General features: G+C 38.4%; 1 protein-coding gene across 6 annotated transcripts in view; it reads left to right on the top strand.

Annotated features, from left to right (window-relative positions):
• blnk (B cell linker) overlaps positions 1-23003 on the top strand; it is a 203563-nt gene that overhangs the window by 170525 nt on the left and 10035 nt on the right. For 5 of the 6 annotated variants that reach the window (XM_060841939.1, XM_060841937.1, XM_060841942.1 and 2 more), the window contains 9 exons: positions 2256-2357; positions 3643-3685; positions 5251-5293; positions 7396-7465; positions 9902-9932; positions 16381-16414; positions 20479-20566; positions 20697-20734; positions 21913-22004. In XM_060841939.1, coding sequence (XP_060697922.1) covers positions 2256-2357; positions 3643-3685; positions 5251-5293; positions 7396-7465; positions 9902-9932; positions 16381-16414; positions 20479-20566; positions 20697-20734; positions 21913-22004 — 541 coding nt within the window. The remainder of the gene's footprint in view (positions 1-2255; positions 2358-3642; positions 3686-5250; positions 5294-7395; positions 7466-9901; positions 9933-16380; positions 16415-20478; positions 20567-20696; positions 20735-21912; positions 22005-23003) is intronic. The other variant, XM_060841938.1, reaches the window with a different exon arrangement.

Below are 23003 nucleotides of genomic sequence, written 5' to 3'. Positions count from 1 at the left end.
TAATCTGGGAGAAAATATATCAAGAATTCCAGAAGTATTAATAAAACTAATGATTAGCTTTCAACTTTTCATATCTGGTTCTGTTCAATCTTTTTGAAGATTTATTTGCAAACAGTATGGATATCATTACTGAAAAATTACTTGAGAGCTACTGTCCCCACGGATAATGGAAATGAATTAGCCAGCGTAATTACAAAATACAATTGCTGTGAAGCTTGGCAGCTACAGATTATAATGAGATCAACCTTCTTACAGACAGATCCACTTACGTGATTATCAGTGTTCAAAACAAATCATTCAAGAAATTAACAGAAATTTACCTTGGAGAAATGTTTCTAATTTTCACTAGATATTTAATTTTTTTAAGTGATCCTGAGTGAATCTCTACTGCCCTTTTAGTCAGAAATAAACTCCATAGCAATTATTGTTTATTCAAAATTAGGATTATAACCACTTCTCTTTTTCATCCAATTACAAAGCATACAGCACGGTTATGAGTTGCTTCTCTTAATCAGAAATAAATGATTGTATTAATCCCTTGAACACATCCAGTTTGACTCGAATTTTCCACTTGTTGCATTGTATAAGACTGCCCCCAGGTGGACACTTAGAGTATTTTTCTCCCACTTTTGCTAATAATTAGAGGTATGATTTGGAGGAACTGGTATTGGACTGGGGTGGACAAAGTTAAAAATCACACACCAGGTTATAGTCCAACAGGTTTATTTGGAAGCCCTAGCTTTCAAAGCAATGAAGAAACAGTGCTTTGAAAACTAGTGCTTCCAAATAAACCTGTTGGACTATAACCTGGTGCTGTGTGATTTTTAAATTAGATGCATGTCCTTTGCAACAGGAGAACCCTTTATAGTAGCAAAGAGTCTTTATATCCAAAATTTTGTGTAGTTTTTGGACATGTTATTTGTTCTTAATTTTAAAATGTTTATAAACTTAAGTAATCCAATTGAGACTCATATTAGTAGGTCAGTGGATCAAAAGAAGGGTCACTGGACTCGAAACATTACCTTTGCTTTCTCTCCACAAATGCTGCCAGATCTGCTGAGTTTTTCCAGCACTTTGCAAATGCTGGAAATCAGAAACCGTTCTTTCATTTTTTTTTTGTCAGTGATTCAGTTGGTAGGAGAGCTTGCTAAAATGAGGTCTTCAATCCTGAATTAACTTCCTCTGGAATAATTGATGAGGAGCAAATTGTGTGTTCATACTCCTTACTTTGTATCAGAGAAATAAGGAGAGACCACAGCAGTGACAGTGAGTGCTGATAGCAATCTCTGACCCAACGTAATCAACAACAAAAGATCTTCATGCTGGCTGTTAAATGCTTCTTTCCTGGTCTCTGCTCAGACAGGTTAGAGGTTGAAGCCTAAGTTAAGCTTTTCTCTCTAAAGGCTGCCTATTAACAACAAGGAAATGAGGTAGGACTCATGGAAATATTCCTTCTGTCCTAATTTTGTAGAACCCCTTCAGTATGGAAAAAAAACATTCAACACACCAAGTCCATACGACCCTCTGAAGAGCATCCCACCCTGTCCCTGTAACCCTGCATTTCCCATGGCCAATCCACATAACATGCACATCTTTCAACTGTGGGATGTAAACAGAGCAATGGAAGGAAACCCACACAGAAACAGAGAGAATGTGTAAACTCCACACAGTCACCCGATGGTGGAACTGAACCCAGTTCCCTGACGCTGAGAGGCAGCTGTTAGCCACTATGCTGCTAGCAAAATGTTCAGCCTGTATCGATTGAGAAAATCCCTGAAAATCCTGAAACTACACAAATTAGTGATAACTATCTTCACAATTCTGACGAAGAGCTCATGGTTGAAATGTCAATTCTCCTGCTCCTTGGATGCTGCCTGACATGCTGTGCTTTTCCAGCAGCACACTTTTTGACTCTGATTGCCAGCATCTGCAGCCCTCACTTTCTCACTTTTGTACATGCCCGACTAATCATGTTAAACAATTTAATAATGTAATTGTTTAATGTTAAGAAGTAACAAGTGATGGCTAGCAGTTGTTGGAGGCGTAGGTATATATTTAGATATGGTAGCCCCTGTAATAGTGGAAGGTGCAATGAGCTCAGACTAAGTAGTCAAGAAATGGTGCTGGCCCCAGGAATTTTGACCTCACAGATATTTTCTTGGGTTTTAATTGCACAATGTTTAACGAAACAAACTTCTTTGTTCTCAATTTATCTATTGATTCCAATTCGACAAATTCTTTATGACTATCTAAAGGTCCAAACCACTACTTCCAAAACCTGGATCCACAGGAACAGGAAGTCCATTGTTACCTCCTCGATCATCACCACAAGTAAGCAGTACACCAGAAATACTCAGGTATGTAGTTTGTCTATCTAAATGCCTGAAACAAGAAACTATAACATGCTCTGTTTGAACAAACAATCTTAAACCAGTTATTAAAATGCAGCTGAGTCATTATACAGAATAATAATGAATCATGAGAAACACGGACATGTAACTACCCTATATACAGGAAGTGCTGCAGGCACTCGGACAGGTGGAACTAAAGTAATGGGCTCCGACTGAGTTCTCAAATCGGGGCTGGTGGGGGAAGGTAGGAGACGCAATGAGGTAACCCGGCTTTGTATGCAGAGGGTGAGCTGATTGAATTATCAAATGCAAAAACCAATAATACATTGCATTATAGACAGAGGAAGTACATTAAGAGGTGATCTTATCACAGGATGCCGGAATGCCTTATATTTTCCTTTCATGTTTTAATTGCTTTTATGAGGCAAGAGAAAATAATTCTAGAATTTTGAAATATCTTACCTGAGTTTATAGAGAAGTTAATTTTGTAGAATTGCTCTTCACTTTATAGGTTGAAAGGAGAGAAGCCAATTTGTTTCCTTATTTAGAAAAAGACGGGAAATCACAAAATGACTACAGGAAAGAATAGTCATTGAATTGGCCAAATTATTAAATTAGAATTAAAATAATTCATAACAATTGGGCACAAAATAGATAATAAGATATTTTACACCCATTTTCTGCTATTGAACCAAAAACACAAACTGTCAATAATTTGTCCTGAGTGGTAGCAAACTAATAGTTTCATACAATAGAGGCCATTACCTAAAATTATAACACTGATATCAACTTGTTTTTTTTCTAAATGGCATCCCTTCTGAATCCTATCTTAATCATTTATCTGTTTAAAATCAGTGGGATCTTATACAGATATTTTATGTTTGTCTTAATACAAGAATCTATGATGACATGTAAATTCAATAGGTTGAGTTGTTATGATGTTGCAGCTATGGCACTTGTCTGGTCGTGTAACAAGGGTCTTGTTCCCATCTTCCATTATTATGGAAGTGTTTGGTAGTGACACTGGTTGCTAAGTGCAGAACAGTGTTCCAAACCTAGTGTCAGTATCATTCCTGAAAATCAAAAAGTGATCTGAAAATTTTGAGGCAAAATAGGTGCCCACATTTTCTGATGTAAAAATACTCTGTTTTCCATCAGCATTAAATTATAGATGTACTACTTCATATGCCACTTACATCTAATTGGAACACCGAATATCAATCTCATTGCAATCTTATACCTTGATTGTCAATTGATATGTATTCCTCACCTTGTGATTTTTTTTCCCCAGAAGTGAAGCACCAGTGAACAGAAAAGCACCCATTCCTCAACCTGTAAGTTTCAATCTTTTCTGTTGCTGTTCAGATTAAAGCAGCTACATTATACATTGTCCTTTCTGCAGAATATTTTTAGAAACCAGAAGATCTTTGGTGTCAAATGTACATATTGTATAAATTAGGATATGGTTATTTATGCTAAAGGACAATCAATGAGAATATAGGTCCACGTCAAAATAAAAAATGAAGCAATCAAGTAAACTGTTTTTGAAAAATGTAACAGATCAGATCACAAATCCCATCGGAGTTTGGCTCGAAATGTTGGTGACTAATTATGGCAGCATTGGTGTGAAACTGATTTCCTTATTTAAACTATCGGATATATTTCTTTGACAGAAACATGATTGTATTCCAGTCATCTGAGCTTTGGAACAAAATCCCATTCAGATCCTGGACGCAGATCTGAGTTTTATTTCTAATATTATCAAATTAATGACGAAGCATTTTCCTTCATCATGAGGGACTAGTTAGTTATATTATCAAGAATGTTCAATGTTTATTCAGTTTCACACTCAAATTAGAAACTGTTACAAAATATCATTTAACGCTGCAAGCTTGAATTACATTTATTTTCCTTACTATGACAGATGTTCTCTATCTCTTTCCTTTTTTTAACCACCATAACCTTTTTCTGTCCCCTCTGTAATTGAGCTTTTTTTTTCCTTTTTTGCTGTATTGTGGTGCGTAATGAAGTAGTCATTCACAGGGTGATTAGTCATTTGTCAATGTGACAACTGCTCTTGTCACCACTTATAAATAACGTTGATTAGACAACATTGCAGTTTATGATTCTAGCATAACATATGTCCACAAATTAAATAGAACTGTCAATGAATGACGAATCTGGTACATTCTGCAATGAGAGGAGAATATGAGCATTTTACTTTTTGCAACAGTATTAAGCTGTGATCTAACATGTTTCACAACAGTGATAAAAATTTACTGTTGAAATTTGGAATTCCATTGAAACTTTAAATTGTGAGATGGAGTGGCAGCTGGATTTGTGAACTGTTGGATAGAGACTAAAGTCACTTTGTAAAGATTAATTTGTTGCCATTCATTTTATCATCTTAACAATTTAGTTGAATTTCCAACTGTGTTAATCTGGGGTTTTATCACCTGTAGGTTTCAAAAGAATGGGTAGTCAAACAGGAGGCTGGAAGAGGGGCTGATCTGAGAACATATTTAAATTTAATGTTGGGAAACCTAATGTTGAGATAAATTATTAAGATAGGATTCAAAAGGGATGCCATTTAGAGAAAAAACAAGTTGATATCAGTGTTATAATTTTAGGTAATAGCCTCTATTGTATGAAACTATTAGTTTGCTACAATAAATCCTTTCTGCAGAATATTTTTTTTTACAAATCAAAAGATCTTTGTCAAATTTACACTGTGTGAATTAGGGGATTGGTTGTTAATGAGCCTACAATGTGTCCTTTTCAGCACGTAATGCACAATGTACTGGTAAAACTACAACCTCCCATGTAAATATGTGGTTTCATTTAGCTTGCATTAAAATGTCTGAAAGTAAATAAATATAATCATTTAATTTCATTGCAGGAGGATGACAATGAAGAATATGAAGTATGTGACCCTGAACCAAGTTAGTCATCATTTTATTCCTCTAATGGTTTTGTTTAAGAATGGACCAATTACCTCAGATTTAATCTGCTCGTATTACTGAAGTTTGACTTGGTTCTACCGATGATGTGTGATCACGTGTATGTATATGAATGACGACAGGATATTTATCCAGAGTGTACAATCATATCCTGTAGGTGGCAGCATGAGTTTCTGGGTGTTATAGAAACAGCATTTTAAGTAAAATAAAACTGAAGGAACTGCGGAAGCTGTAAATCAAAGACAGAAATTACCAGAAAAGCTTAGCTAGTCTGGCAGCATCTGTGAAAAGAAATTAGAGTTAACATTTCGGGTTTACAGAACTGAGCCACTGGACTCAAAATGTTATTTCTGATTTCTCTCCACAGCTGCTGTCAGACCTGCTGAGCTTTTCCAGCAATTTCTGTCTGACATTTTACTTAAAACAAGCTAAAGTACAGCTGAACATGTAACAAGTGATGAGGTTTCAACAAGGGAACGTTAAATCATGTGAACAGACAGACTTTGAATTATGATTAACTCTCTGAAATTCAAAATTTTGATCTATTTCAGAATTCTTATAAACTTATCTCTATTTATTCCAACTACTCATAAGATTTCCAGTGAAATAGCTTTCCAAGCTTTACACAGATCATCAACCAACTAAACAAATGAGTTAGAGAAGACAAGTGAATCTTTCACTGATAGGACTCAAACTTATAGAACTTCATGAAATTGTAGAAATGGAGGACAAGATATCCCTCTAATTGTCCAATAGACACTGTTTGAAATATCACGGAACTGTAAAAATAGCCAGTAGCTTTCTTCAAATGTCTTATTGATCATTTAAGAAGGTTATTATCAATGCCTTAAATAAAGGTAGATAGTCGAGCATCTGTGGGAAGAGTCTCAAAATAAAAAATAAATAAATAAAACACGTTATTTGTGGAAACTTATACAGAGTTCTAAGAACCCGCAGCCCAACTTAGATAAACACATATAGCTATGCACACAGGAGAGAGAGCACAAAGGAAAGTCGAGCATTAATGATATGATGACAATACACACCACACAAATATTAAATGTGTACCTTATCTTTCCATTTACAGAGTTATCCTATTTATTTCAGAATTCAAAATAATCGTAGTGAAACTCCAAAATTTAGCCCAAAAAGAAAGACAACCACAGGCAGATTCTACAAAACTGCACGGTCCTTCAATTGAGATGGGCTCTGAATGCAAGAAGTTTCTGGCTCTGTAATTGTTATTGTTTCTCTGTAGACTAGGCAATTCATAGTTCTCTAAACACAAGATCTCTGTTCAGAAAAGTCCTCAAATTCAGGAATGGGAATGTTCCTTGCAAATACTTTATCAACATTATTCAGTTCCTGCAGTATGATGATTGTACTTGTAGATTGTAACTTCAAGGACCTTGTGCATGCAACAGCACCAAGTTCTATTCTCCTATCATCCCTGTGCTGCTGACGCACGTTGGTTCCCAGTCAAATATCTTTATTTTAAAATGTTCATGCTCATTTTCAAATCTCTCCACTGCCTCGCCTCCCCCTCCCTATCTGTAATTTCCCCCAACCTCACAACATTCCAAGATATTTGCAGTTCTCTAACCTTGGCCTCACATGCATCTCAGTTTTAAGTTCTACACAATAAGTGCCTGCAGTTGTCTATAAACTCAATTCTGGAATAGGTCCCCACCCCACTCTGCCTCGTAAACTGTCTATCCTCCTTTTAGACATTTCTCAAAGCCCTTTGACCAAGCCTTTGTTTACCTGACCTACATTGGTGTCTTAGTTTGTTTTTTTACTGCTGCTGCAATGTGTCTTGAAATGCTTTTTTGCATTGAAGGTGCTGCTTAGATAGAGTTGTATTTGCTGCCAGTACCGGGTTGTCACAAACTATTTCAAAGGAATCCCCAAGAGTCTAGGGACAGTCTGTTCCTGGATAATGTGGGAGAGATTTATGCTTTAGTCACTCATCCAAAGCCAACAACTTTCAATTATCATCATTAAATTAATTATTTGTTCTTTAATAAGAGGAAGTGCCTCTGTTAAGAAATTGAAATAATTATGTTTTGACTTCTGCTAACAAGGTAATTCAAGTGGCAGCTCACAGGATTCCAGGAATGTTCCAGAAATTCCAATACCACCACAAAGGGATCTGTAAGTTACAGCCTTTCATATTAATTTGAAGCCTAAATAAACAGGCTCCTTAATTCTATATTTATTATTCTTAAATAATTACATTTTCATTGCATCTATCAAAGATAATTCAATCCTGCAAGCAAACTGAAAATGTACTCGTAAAGCTAAGCATGATAATTTAGTAATTATTCCTATACAACTTTCAGTAACAACAAAAACAAAACAAAATGTCCTTGCATCACAGGAGCCAAAGAGAATTGAAAGATATCCTGATGATAAATTTCCAATCCTCAGAAATGCGAATTATGTCAGGAAACCAAAGAAGATAGCAATTAACCTAACTCTTTGTTCCAATAAAGAGAAGATATTTGAGGTAACAGTTGATTTAATCAAATAATAGGTGTAACAAATTCAAAATGTGGTCCTGACTGCACACGACAGCATGTTGGCATGGGCCATGCAGATTTAGGGAAGACCACTGATGCTGCCGATGCCAGGAGTGCATCCTAAGAGTGTACAATTAGTACCACCCCACAAAGCCTATGCCATAACCCTGGGTCCATGTAGCAGCATACCTAACCTCTTCGTGAGAATAGATTGCTGTAGTGAATGTGACATTCTGGAAACCATCATCAATGTTGACCACCAGAGCTGACTTGGCAGCCAGCTAAGATAGCTTCCCTGGAAACAATCAGCAGAGACTTCTCAAGGATGGACCATCATGAGCTGATGATCTGATGGACAGAATGCTCTGCACAAACCCCTGGCTGGTTGGAGACAGATTCCTCCATGCCCAGTGTCATCGAGTGTAAGCTCGATGGCAAACCACTCAGGCTGGAATTCTCTGATACGTGCCCAACAATAACCCCATCCTTCAAAGTCTGCATCTGCATCTACTGCTGCAGAGTTAACATGGGATCTAATCATCTGACTAACTGACATCTGGAATGTAAAAAGGCCCCTAAAGAAATTATACAAAGAATTGTTGGGTATGGAAGGAGTGAACCGCCAAGGTCTTTTTCCTCTGAGGACATAGGTGTAATGTGAGAGGGGAAATGTTTTCGCACAGAGGGTGGTGTATGTATCAAGTGAGCTTCCAGAGGATGTGGTGGAGGCAGGTACACTTACAGCATTCAAAAGGCATCTGGATCGGTATATGAATAGGAAGGATTTAAAGAGATATGGATCAAATGTTGGCAAATCAGGCTAGGTCACATTGGGATGCTGAGTTAGTATGGATGAGTTGGACCGAAGGGTCTGTTTCCGTACTGTATAACTCTATGACTCTATATTTATGTTAAGTAGCATTACAAATCAGTAGGTAGCATTACATTCTGTAGATAGCATTACAAACCTACTCTTCCCCTGCATAGTATCTAGCAATCTTAACATTTGTAAGATATTATGTTTATATCCTTGTAATTATTAATAGAGATTTGATCCCACTTACAATGGATGAAATAGCAAAATATGAAAGTAGCAAGGTAAATGTTACAAGGTTATTTGGGAAAGTTGCAATTTCAGAAAACAATATATTTTGGTTTCATTCATTTGTAGCTTTTCCTCCTTTCCAAACTCAACAATCACTATGTATAACCCTGAGTATGAAAGATATGTTTTATGATTGTGTAATTATTCAGAACGTGATTCATCCAAAGATGAAAACAGTAACTGTTTGGATGGTGCAATGCTACCAGCATCCACATAACCCAACTAAAGCAATCCAGTGTCTTAAGACATCCAACAAGTTCAACGTGTAATAGCTCCCCACCTGCCTCCTACTCAGCATAACCTCAAAGTTCAGAGAGGTTTACTCTGCCTGCTGAAAATACAAATCATATTTGCATACCTCCAGTATTTGCCAGGGGCAGAGTTACACCCTCATGGTGCCCTGTCACATTTTCAGGACAATTCAAAATACTTCATAAATGTGAACTCCTTTTGGAGTGTGGCTATAAAAATGGATCTATTGTTTTGGCATGTGACACACCACTGGAAACACACTGCGGGTTCACATCTTGTGATCTGTTCTGTAATTGCAATGGGTGAAAAATTGCATACTGTATTCCCCCTGTACCCATGGGGGGTATGTTCCAGGCCCTGCTTCAGAGGCCCAAAACCACAGATAGGAGCAAACCCATTCACTCAAGTTGGGAAATTTACTTTCCCGGCAGCCCCCTGGTTCCAGAAGGTTCTCTGTAATATGTTCAGACTGCAGTAAACTGTGGGTAACTGGTAAACTGCAGAAACTGATTCTGTGGATACAGGGGTTGCCCCATATTCTCCGTGATGGAATTCACATCTTCCTGCTGCAAGCACCACAGCAGGTCATCTGTTTGGTAGGCCTATTATTTTGGGACAAATACTGCTACAAATATTAACATACACTTAAACAATATGTTCAACTCAAAAGACTGAGAATTGTTTTAAGCTTTGTTGCTTTGTACTTTGCAGGAAGCCAACAAACAGACCTTTCCCAAAACCGGTAAGATAAAATAATTGGTGTCAGCGGGCATTACACAGACCTTACTTTTTCAGATTCAATTTTAGTGCCATGATTACGCTTTACTACATTACCACAGATATTAAATAATTTATTAGTGAACAAAGTGCCTGAAGACTGGTGAATAGCAATTACGTTGGAACCTTGATTTTCCAAATTTTGGATTATCTGGCAGGATCACAAGGTCCCGATGCTTGGCTACACTATGTTATCTGGCATTCAATTATCTGCCAGTCGCTCAACCGAACGAAATCCTTGCTGCCAGTGTTGGATAATAGAGCTTCCTCTGCATTTATTTTAAGAAAGGAAACAGAACATGCCCAGTGAATTAATGAACACCACAGCATAGGTAGGAAAAATAATGGAATCCCAACTGAATGAAAAAAATTGATGAACATTTACAAAGAAAATTATAATAATGAATACTGAGCATAGCTTACAAAAGGGGAAATCATGATTGATTGAGCTGACCTAATGTTTTGAGGATTTGACAATAATTTGACAGTAGATATAACTTGGCGTTTATTAAAGTGCCTCCTAAAAAATAGTGAGGAAGGTGAGGCAATATGGAGTTAAGAAATGTGGCAGAATGAATCACGTGGTGGCTTTGAGGCAGAAGCAGAACAGGGAAGGAAAGGATTGTTGTTCAGAATGGTAGAAAAGAGGATATGGTGTTCCATGGGTTCAGTATTAAAACCTGCTCATAATTTAGAGGAATGATTTGGATTATGAAATAAAGATCAAACGTCTAAATTTATGATGACCCCAATATTAGGGAGGATGGTTCACACTGAGGAGAACTTCAACAAATTACACTAAGGCACAAATAAAATGTAACCAATTCAGAAATTATGCTTACAGATAAAGATGAGGTACTGCGTTTGGTAAATCACATGTTACTTGGAAGGTAAAGACCAGGTATGGTAGAGGAACAAAAGGGACTCAGAGTTCAAAAATATCGATTGCTACAAGTTGTGCCACAGATTAGTGAAGCTATTAACAAAAATGAAAAACAATTACTAAGCTTTACATCTAGAGAGAGAGAATTAAAACTTAGAGAAGTTATGCAAACCTATGATGATGATAGGGTGGATTAGTGCTCAGGTACATATTTCTTCTTGTCAGAGTTTCATTGTAACTTTCATGTCACAAAGTTTCAACTTGGTGCTCATTTTTATGTTTTACACACACACACTCAATTCTCACTCAAATATCCTTAATTGACATATCACCAGGAGCAGCTCCCTTGTTCTATTTGGTCATGGGAAACCCTGCACCATTCTGTGTTGACCATAGAACCTGTGTTGAACCTTGGTTAGCTCATATTGAGAGTACTGTGTTAATTTCTGATTTGCCACATTAGACAAAGAACATAGGAGCAGTGGAAAGAGGGTCTTACAGCACAGTGGTAGTACCCCTTACCTCTGAACTAGAAGGTCTGGGTTCAAATCCTTTCTGCTCCAGATGTCTGCCATAACATGTCTGAACAGGATGATTAAAGTACTGTTGAAGCAGTGGAGAGAATGCAGAGAAAATTTCCAAGGTTGCTACCAGAAATGCAGCAGAAAGGATTGACAGACTAGGTCTCTTTCCTCTTGATAACAGCAAACCTATGGATGATCTAACAAAGGTATTTAAAACCATTAAAGTAAAATTATAGATAATTATAGAGAGAGTGTGTTCCTTTTGCGGAAAAGAGCGTAACTGGAGACTATCAATGTAAAGTAGTCATCGACAACTCCACTGGGGAATTCAGAAGAAACTTCTTTGCCCAACAGTGGTATGAATGTGGAATTTCTACCACAAGAATTGGTTGACATGAATTTGTAGATACATTTAAGGGAAAGTGATACAAACATATGAAGGAGGAAAGAACGAAGGAGTACCATGATGTATTTAAATGAGGAAAGGTGGGAGGAGGCTCAAGTGAACCTCAAGTACTGACATGTAACGAATGGGCCAAATGGAAAGTTTCTGTCTGTAACCCCATGTACTGTGAAATAGTGGAAGAGATACCCAAACAATTAGTGAAGAAGATCTATTTGAAGAAGAGGGAACAGGAAGGGGAAAGAAATCTACTGTGTAAGGCTAATAGAGTTGAAAACTTTGCCAACTGCACTACAGTGGAGGAAGGGGCAAATGCACAAAAGTGTAAAATCAGTAGGTCAAACAGCATGGGTCTTGATAAAATTGAACTGCGAGAATAAGATGAAGTTACATAATACGTGAGGACAAGGAATTTGAACTTGCTGCAACGAGAACAAATTTTGGTGAAGTCGAGTCAGAAGCTAGGAGGGGATATGTAATCTGAGAGACAATATGAGTTTTGCATAAGATGCAGTATGCACATTGACATATTCAGGATTTTATTAAAGAGAACATTGGCAACTACGTATATTGGTAGTAAAAGAACAAGGCATTCATCAGCAATGCAGGAGATCCAAAGAGTAGTGGTGAAGTTTGTGGAAGGAAGCTGTCTTAGTGATAGATATGGGATTTAACAACAAGTGAAGTATTTGTATCATCACCATTTTGTGCATCTTGCATTAACAGTTGATTTTGATTTTTGATTGTTGCCAAAAAATAGAAGTTCAGTCCCACCCCATTTTAAATGGAAACAAATCGGATTTTTTTTTAGATTAGATTAGATTACTTACAGTGGAAACAGGCCCTTCGGCCGAACAAGTCCACACCGACCCGCCCCCACCCAGACCCATCCCTCTTTATTTACCCCTGCACCTAACACTATGGGCAATTTAACATGACCAATTCACCTAACCTGCACATTTTTTTGGACTGCGGGAGGAAACTGGAGCACACAGAGGAAACCCACGCAGACACGGGGCAGCTTCTTTTAGGCTGTTCAGTCATCAGTGCCATTTGACACCAAGCTGTTGTTATCAGTTGACCTATCGTAAAATGGTCCATAATGTGTCAGAGAGCATATAGGAACTTTTTTAAAAGTAGACCTTGTTGTCATATTATGCATGCTATTCTTATTAGCAACATCAATAACGATTACACTACTTGTCTAATCTGCAACAGCCAAAGTCTATCATTGAGCTTACATTTAAAACTATATAAATATTATTTAACTTTGTGTACCTATGGGTCTGCTAATTTTATGTAATATTTCAGATAGGTAAAAATGGGTTGTATTAATATTCCAAAACAATCTGGGAAATGCTAAATTGAAAAAGTCCAAATTGGGTTTATGTAAACCGATACATTAGGAGCAGGAATAGCCCATTCAGCCCTCACGCCTGCCTGCCATTCATTAAGATCATGGCTGAAGTGTTGTGGTCTCAACTCTATTTCCTATCCCAATACTCTCTGATGCTTGTTAGTCAAGACTTTATCTCCTAAATGAAAAAACCTCAGTGAAAAAAAAAACAAAGAATGTAGTCACAGGTGAGGTGCTGGAAGAGTGGAGATTGGCTAACGTGGTGCCACTGTTTACGAAAGGTGGTAAGAACAAACCAGGGAACTATAGACCAGTGAGCCTGATGTCGGTGGTGGGCAAGTTGTTGGAGGAAATCCTGAAGGACAGTATGTACATGTATTTGGAAAGGCAAGAATTGATTAGGGATAGTCAACATGGCTTTGTGCATGGGAAATCATGTCTCACAAACTTGATTGAGTTTTTTGAAGAAGTAACAAAGAGGATTGATGAGGGCAGAACGGTAGATGTGATCTATATGGACTTCAGTAAGGTGTTTGACAAGGTTCCCCATGGGAGACTGAGTAGCAAGGTTAGATCTCACGGAATACAGGGAGAACTAGCCATTTGGATACAGAACTGGCTCAAAGGTAGAAGACAGAGGGTGGTGGTGGAGGGTTGTTTTTCAGACTGGAGGCCTGTGGCCAGTGGAGTGCTACAAGGATTAGTGCTGGTTCCTCTACTTTTGGTCATTGACATAAATAATTTGGATGTAGGCATAAGAGATACAGTTAGTAAGTTTGCAGATGACACCAAAATTGAAGGTGTAGTGGACAGTGAAGAGGGTTACCTCAGGTTATAACAGGATCTTGACCAGATGGGCCAATGGGCTGAGAAGTGGCAGATGGAGTTTAATTCAGATAAATGTGAAGTGCTGCTGCATTTTGGGAAAGCAAATCTAAGCAAGACTTATACACTTAATGGTAATGTCGTAGGGAGTGTTACTCAACAAAGAGACCTTGGAGTGCAAGTTCATAGCTCCTTGAAAGTGGAGTTGCAGGTAGATAGGATAGTGAAGAAGGCATTTGGTATGCTTTCTTTTATTAGTCAGAGTATTGAGTATAGGAGTTGGGAGGTTATGTAATGGCTGTACAGGACATTGGTTAGGACACTGTTGGAATATTGCGTGCAATTCTAGTCTTCCTATCGGAAAGATGTTGTGAAACTTGAAAAGATTCAGAAAAGATTTACTAGGATGTTGACAGGATTGGAGGATTTGAGCTATGGGGAGAGGTTGAACAGGCTAGAGCTGTTTTCCCTGGAGGGTCGGAAGCTGAGGGGTGACCTTATAGAGGTTTCCAAAATTATGACGAGCGTGGATAGGGTAAATAGGCGCAAAGTCTTTTCCCTGGGGTCGGGAGTCAAGAACTAGAGGGCATAGGTTTAGGGTAAGAGAGGAAAGATATAAAAGAGACCTAAGGGGCAATTTTTCCACACAGAAGGTGGTACATGTATGGAATGAGCTGCCAGAGGAAGTGGTGGAGGCTGGTACAATTGCAACATTTAAAAGGCATTTGGATAGGTATATGAATAGGAGGGGTTTGGAGGGATATGGGCCGGGTGCTAGGAGGTGGGACTAGATTGGGTTGGGCTTATCTGGTCAGCATGGACGGGTTGGACCGAAGGGTCTGTTTCCATGCCGTACATCTCTTTGACTCTATGAGATGCTGGTAATCAGAAATGTGAACAGAAATTGCTGGGAACATTCAGCAGGTCTGGCAGTATCTGTGGAGAGAAAGCAGAGTTAACATTTCAGGTCCAGTGACCCTTCCTCAGAACTGATTGTAGCTAGGAAAAGGACTGGTGTGTATATATTGAATATGGGGTGGGGGAAGGGGGAGAGGAGTCAACAATAGGTGGAGATGGAGCCCAGACAGAGAGATAACATCTACTGGGCAGACAAAGAAATGGGTAAAGGCCAGACTGGTGGAATTCAATCATTGTTGATTGGGACTATTAGTATCTGACAATGGGTTGGCTGTGTATTGAAGGTTGGGTTAAGGACGTGCGAGAAGAAGTTCCAACCCTGAAATTATTGAATCCTCAAGCCTTGCAAGGTCCACAAATGGAAAATGAGATGCTGTTCTTTCAGCTTGTACTGAGCCTCACTGGAACAGTGCAGCAAGCCTGAGACAGAAATATTGGCCAGGGAACACAGTGTTGAAGTGGCAGGCAACAGGAAACTCCGGGTCAGTTTTGCCAACAGAATGTAAGTGTTCTGCAAAGCAGTCATCCAGTCTGCATTTCTTCTTCCCACTGTAGAGCAGCAACTGCAGTAGACTGGATTAAATGAAGTGCAGGTGGTTAATCACCCTTCCACCACTCTCTGAGGGAGACAATTCTATAAACAAACGGCCTTCTGAGAGAAAACTTTCCTTCAACTCCATCTCAAATGAGGTTCTCTATTTTCAAACTGTGTTCCAAGTTCTAGTCCCTCCAACAAAGGCAATTATCCAATCAGCATTCATCCCCTCAAGTCTTCTTAGGATCACATGCTTCAATTGTACCATATCTCATTCCTCTGAATTCCAATGGATACAAAATATTCGACCTTTCCTCATAAGAATTCCTTAATCCTTATATGACTTGTGATTAAAATGCAGGAAGTACGTACTTCCTAAATCGGACGTGAATGCTGGCTGGAGCTGGCATTGGGAAAATAATTGATGAGAATTTGACCCAGAAAGGAATTAAAAATTTGGCAGGTGATTCCAAAACGATTGAGGAGTGTGACATGTGCTCTGTTGATACCAATTTCGCAGTATGAAGGGCATTCAAAGCACCTAGACCCAATTTCCGATTTGCTGTTCTGTAAAGATAGAAATTTCTCTGTTCAAAGTGGTTGTATTTAAAGTTAGAAACCTTATCATTTAAAGTGAATTTGGAAGGTGCATTAACCAATTAAAGCATATCCTGCACCAGATCAGTTTTTTAAAATTTATTCATGGGATGAGCGCCTCACTGGCTGGGCCAACATTTATTGCCTGTTCTTAGTTGCTCTTGAGAAAGTGATAGTGGACCTTCAAATCACAGTTTTATTAAGAATTTTACAGTCTATTGCCATGCTGGATTAGTTGCGTGAAATCAAATACTGTTAATTTCATCAAGCTTACCTGTATTTGACTCTTCCTGTGATTTCAATATAGCGCATGTTTCACTGCTTTGTTTCTGCAAGTGTTTCTGATTTTACTTATAAATTCTTTTATCTAGAGATTGGGTGAACCTTCAAGGGAACAAACTGAAGGTAAGATCATTTTAAATTAATATCTGAAAGTGAGCTATTGCTGTACGTGATAGGTCTAGACATCTATGCTATCCAACTGAAGGAATTATTCCTTATCAAATATGCAAGTTTACCTTGACACATCTAACCTTGTCTCTGTTTTATAATTATTCCAGAAAGCAGAATTCTAGAAAATACGAAGAAGTTACTGTATCAACTCTTGCCAAAGTAGTCACAAGCTAGTCCCAACATGCAACTTTCCCTAATATCACTCGCTGTCTCAGTTACTCATTGTGGCAAAATATTTCAAACTTCAGCAGATCTACATACATATATATATATTTTTACTTGATGACCCTCTCATCAAAAATCCCCAATGGGTAGAGATAGTATTTCACACAATAAATGCCTCTATGATGTAAAATCTCCATTATATTTCCTCCTCTGTCTACACTTTCTGCTGCCTTTGGAAAGCAGCCAACATGATCAAAGATCCCTCCCACCCCAATTGTACTCTCTTCCATAGGGCAAAAGATACAACAGTTTTAAAGCATGTATTAACAGATTTAAGAACAGCTTCTTTTTCACTGTTATCAGACTTATGAACTGACCTCTCATATGTTAGATCTTTCTCTGCACCATCTCTGTGGCTGTAACACTGTATTCTGTTCTATTATCCTGCAGTATTTATGCAAGATATGATTTGACTGGTTAGCACTCTAAACAATATTTTCACCTATTTCTTGGCACATGTGACAATAGTCAATCAAATCAAAGCATCATTATCACACATATTTTGATATAATTATGACTTTTTCATCCTTACGTCAATCTGATGACTTTAACATGTTTTCAATAATGGGGAATAAAAGTTCTCCCAATGTGGTTCTCGCATTGGATTGAACAAAATGTATTTCTTCCTCCACTTTTATTCTTTGCATCTCTATATATAACTTCAAATGTTACCTAGAGCAGAATTATCCACTCCCTTGAGCAGTATGGGAATGTTGAGAAGTTGGAAGATATGGTGAAAATGAGAAAAATCAAATTCTAGATGTCAAGAAAATGATTTCTGAATTTCCCCTTAGGGCTTAAATAGTAAGTTCTGAATCTCACTAGTAAGCATCAATGATCTTATTTCCAAATATCTCATTGTTAAGTAATCTCACCTCATTTCAATGCAGCTCCCAACATGAAAATCAGAGATGGTACTGGCAACAGCAACTTACAATTGGCTTCCTAAAGCATTCAGACAACTAAAGCCTTGCAACAAAGACCCTGCATGCTTCATGGACATTGCCGTTTTCATGGCAATATCTCATGGCTTTTAGCTAACTTTCTTAGCATTCACTTTGTGCTATCTTGGAGGTTGCCAGTCTCTATTGCTTGACTTGCTTTTCCACACACAGGCTGTTCAGTGCTAAGCCACCCTCTGTGACATGGGTTGCTGTTCATCGCAAAGGGAGAGGTAGGTACATTTTCATGGGTCAGAGCACTGAACCCTCAAGAAGTGGACATAATTGCTGAACCGCATCAGGATACATCAATGTCACACCTACACCTTATACAGCAAACACACTACATGTGCTTCCATTAAATGCCCACGTCTCAAAGTCAATGGGGACCAGTCCTTAGTGGAGTCAATAGGTAGTAGCAAACTCTGTTAAGGGATTTGACTGTTTCCAGTCTAGGTGGTTGATTACGGAGAGCTAGTTGCGTGATCCTATGAGAGTCCAGGGATCCGTATCCTTGCAGTCCAGGGATTAGATCACAATCAGGTAAAAACAGTCCAGGGATATAAGGGGATGGTGCGTAGAGTTCTGGGGAATGCAGGAAGCTCAAGGGTCACTGGTTCTGATGGAATTAGGATAATGAAAATGGAGAATTCAAGGTGGATGTATGGGATCTCACAGAGCACAACAGGAACAGGGAATTGGATGAAAGGGGTTTTCACAAGTCAATCACTCTGACCTCAACATCGGGAATGCACATGACATGGAGAAAAACAGGTTTGAGTAGGTTGGAAGAGCTCCAGCATCTGCACTGCTCAATTTCTCCCAAGTTGGAAGAACTGTCAGCAGTGATGAAGGTACTGGAAAAGGGACTTGCATATTCCTATTGAGTGAGTGAGAAGTGCAGAGGTTAAAAGTTAGTGGTTTGGAAGGAGGAGATGGGTGAGAGCCATGCAATAGTGAGAATTATAGTCCATCAAACTTGTTGAGAGACGTGTGCAGTACGAGTGAGTGGTGGTCCTTGGAGTATGAGATAGTTGGGATAAAATGATGGCACTTACCTTTGCAGAGCACTGGCGATCATTGACCTCATTCCTACACTGCTGTCCATTCTGTTTTCCCTGGGACACTGCATTGACCAAAGCTGCCGTCTCAGTCCAGACTGACTTGAGTCTGGTGATGTGGTCTCCTTCAGCAGTCAGCAGGAAAAAGGATGGTGATTATCTCCACCATCACTTCCATGAAGCAGGCTACCTGCTTTTCTTCTGGGCCACGTCCTTGGTAATAACAATACAGCGCAACATCATAAAGGACAGATTCCAACTGGCAGCACCTGAAATGGTCTGGAATTAGCCTTTAAAAATAACACCAGCGGCATGAATATCGCAAAGTTCTGGCAGCAGTGAATACTATCGCTTGTCCTACTGAGTGACTCCAGGGCAGGGACCTGAAGAGGCCAGTTATATAATTAACAAGATGAAGAACTGAAATTGTGTGGAGAAAGGTCAGCATTGACCATTGTGGGCCACCCGCCCTGTTTCTTATTCCAAAACAAATACTTTGCAAACAAAAATAGGAAAAAATGGAAAAATTGAGGCCAGAGAGATCACAACAAAGAAATGAGCCATTTGGCTCAATAGGTCTTTGCTGACTATTCTCCCCAAACTTGCTTCCACTTTACTTCCCATCACCTGATCGTTGCATGTTCATGGTTTTTTTTGATGGGCTTCATCTGTGTTAATTGACACTTGCAAGGAATTATGTGTTTGTACCGCAATGTCTCTGTTCATCCACATCTTTCAGTGTGAATCTATTTACTGTACATGCCTTACATTGTCTTTGCAAAATATATTTTCTTACTCTGCTCCACATTATCTTATTAACTCATTCAAAATTTTAAAAGCTTCTATTAACTGACGTGTTCGGTTTCTATGACCCAGTTACTTAGTCCTATCATCTTCTCGGGGCTACAGTTTTGTTTATTATTTGTAACTTCCTGCTGAATCTACAGTACAAATTTTATGCCTTTATCCCTTCTATAATGGGACTCCGTGGTCTGTAGCCTGAGTATCCATATATTACGAGGTTTAATATTACTTCCATAAAAGCAAATACTGTGGATGCTAGAGATTGGAAATCAAAACAGAAAATGCTGGAGAAACTTAGTGGCTCTGTCAACATCTGTATAGAGAGAGAGAGAGAGAGAGAGAGAGAGAGACAATTGAGGTTGCAATTCCATGATCTCATCTTCAGGACTAGATTTCAGAAATAATTCTGTTCTGGAGAAGAATCATATTGGTTTTAAAACCTTCACTGTTTCTGTCTTCACAGGTGCTGCCAGACTTGTTGTGTTGCTCCAGCATTCTTCTTCAATTTCTTATCATTATTTCTGTTCTCTTTTATTTTGTTTCTTGGCTATTTTAGAAGTATTTAATCCAATTACTTTTTCAGAAAGCTCATTTGAACTAAGTTCCTCCATTTTCTACTTTACCCCAAGTTACTTTACTATGTAAATTGAACAGTTTAATATTTCTCTTAAACTAACAGAAAGAGAAACTCATTATAATTTTCAGACTAGTGCTTCATCTGATATAGGAAGATTGAATTAAGCAAATTCAGTTTTAGTATATTCAGTGTGTTGTATACTGTATACAGTTAATAGCTTTCATTAGGTCACTTTCAGTTCTGTTTAGTGCTAATGATCTATATCCAATTTGTGATGCATTGATGGTAATTGTTGTTCTCAAATTAATTTATTTTTCCACTGCCATTATAATATTGATACTGTTGCATCTTTCACTAGGCTTTCCCAGTTATTCAGACTCCAGTGACATCTCCAATTGCTTTCTTCAGGTGAAAAGCCCAGAATCCCTGATCGGCCTCGACTCTCAAGCCCAACAGCAGAAGCTCCTGTTGTACCAGCACCACGTCTTGGCTTTAAGTACTGCTCTTAATAATTTTATTACTTTTGTAAAGTCTTTATAAAAATATAGTTTAATAGATGATCCTGTGTATGAGGCTATGGACAGCAAATGAAAGAATACATATTAACATTCATTTTCTGTTTCCAGGCTAGGTGTTCCGAGGTTGCAACCTACAAACCAACCAAGTAAGTTATCAGAAACAACATTAAAATATAAAGCTAAAATTAAAGTTATCATAGTCCTGCTGGACCATGGGTGGCTAGCTTATTAGAGAGAAATGACTCCTGGTGATTTAACCTAAGGGTCACCAAGCCTGAGGCCAGGGATAAGATTGAGAAGGAGGATCCTTCATGGTAACCTTAGTGTACCTAATTAAGATTGGGGTAAGTTGTTATATATTTCTGAAATAAAATTGATCAATGCATTTTAAATCATGGAAAAAAAAATGTGAAATTTGATCGTTTGTAGAAAATAATTAGATCATAATATTAATTAGGTAGCAACATAAACAAGTCGGTGTGATTAAATGTTATAAAAAAAAGCAGCAGGGTTGGATTGCTGGATAGAACTGTGGGCTAGATTTTCTATCCTGTCATCATCATAAGGTACTCATTCTGTACTGAGAATTTAAAGGAGTCTTAACTCACCCATTATTTGTGACCCTCTAAAACAATTATGGTAAGCTGTAGTGAAGTATAATAACTATGCTCTAATTTGTAATTAGCATATGTTCACTGATTTTTAAAATAATCATATTCCATGCTTCTGTATGCCTTGGTGCTGAGATAAATATAATACTCTTCCAATCAAATAATTCAATATAATTGATCTTTAAAACCATTACAAGTAATGTTATTGATGATTGATAACAATCAAAAAATCAAGGAAACAATTACATAATTTATTTTAAATTCTTTTTAAACATTTGACTGAAAAAAAAATTGGATGCTTTCAAAACTTCAACAAACTGGAGATGGGCCAACACAAAACCTCATAGGAATTATCCAGGTGTGGTTGGGATTATAGGAAGAATTATAAATCTGATCTCTTACAAATCTTCAGTCTGGCTCTAGCACATCTGCAGATCTTCCAGTCGGTAAATGTTCAATAGCGATGCTGGTGTTTGAATACAGTATGAACAGAATTAATGGGAAATGAAAGCTTGAGACTGCAAATATCTCCTCCTTCCTTGTTAATTAAGTTGTGAAATCCAAGTTTTAATCAGAAAGTCGCAAAAGTTGACACAATGAGAATAGAGTTGCTTCTGTCCTTTCTCCTCAGATCTGCACCTGATTAACTTCTGATGTTTATGTGCTAAATAACCAAATTTTAAGTAATTATTTCCTTACCGTGATTCTTTTAGACTTTCCAGAAATTCCAACCAGATCTAATGGGACTCTTGGACGACCCGATCTCCCTGCACGTGTTTCCAGCCCTAATTCAAGTTTAGAACAGGTACAATTTTAGTAAACTAAATGCATATTATCAATTTCATAAGCAGCATCAGAAATTAAATAGATGGCTTGCAATTCAGGTAAAAATTAAACCATTGCTGCCTCTGTTCCATCATTGATTGTTTCAACATTAATTCCTTTCAAAACACCCACCCCTAAATATTTGCTACAGTATTTTCTATGCTTTCTGGTCACCATTCTATTGAAGTACCAAAGACTGCCTGCTATTTGAACTTTAACTGTTGATGTGAATAAACTCTATATATCAAGCTATTCTCTCAACTTCCATTCCCACTACCAATTGTCCCTATTTAGTTGAACCAGGCTTTAATATTGCACTGAGGCTGCCAATACCCCCACTAACTTTAGTCTGAAAAATTATTCACCTGATTTCATTGCAAAATCTTCATCACAAGTCCTGTGGGGATGGAGATTTGGAAACTGGTGAAATCAGTGTTGAGGCCGTGTGATCATAGGCTCCTGAGGTGGGAGATGAGGTGTCGTCCTCCAGTTTACAGGTAGCCTTGATTTAGTGGTGGAGGAGGCCTATGGTGGATACATTCTTGGGAGAGTGGCAGGGGGAGTTGAAGTGGATGGCCACACGAAGGTGGGGTTGGTTGGTATGTACAGACCAGAGATGTTCCCTGAACATCTCGCAAATTTGCGCTCGGTCTCCCCGATGCCGAGGAGACCATTTCGAGAGCACTGGATACAGTAAATATGGTGGGAAGATATGCAGGTGAATCTCTGCCAGATTTGAAATGATCCTCTGGGGCCTTGGCTGGAGATGAGGGGGAGGAGTGGGTGCCAGTTTTGTACCTCTTGTAGCACAGGGGAGGTGCCAGGTTTGGAGAGAGGTTTGGTGGGCAGCGTGGAGCTGATGAGGCAATCAGAGGGAATAGTTCCTATGGAATGCTGATACGGGTGGGGAGGGAAATATATTTTTGGTGGTGGAGTCTGACTGTAGATAGCGGAAATCGGGGAGGGGGATGTGCTTTGT

The sequence above is a fragment of the Hemiscyllium ocellatum genome, chromosome 22, assembly GCF_020745735.1.
Source record: "Hemiscyllium ocellatum isolate sHemOce1 chromosome 22, sHemOce1.pat.X.cur, whole genome shotgun sequence".
Taxonomy (NCBI): Eukaryota; Metazoa; Chordata; class Chondrichthyes; order Orectolobiformes; family Hemiscylliidae; genus Hemiscyllium; species Hemiscyllium ocellatum.
This window is presented reverse-complemented; position numbering and strand designations above follow the sequence as displayed.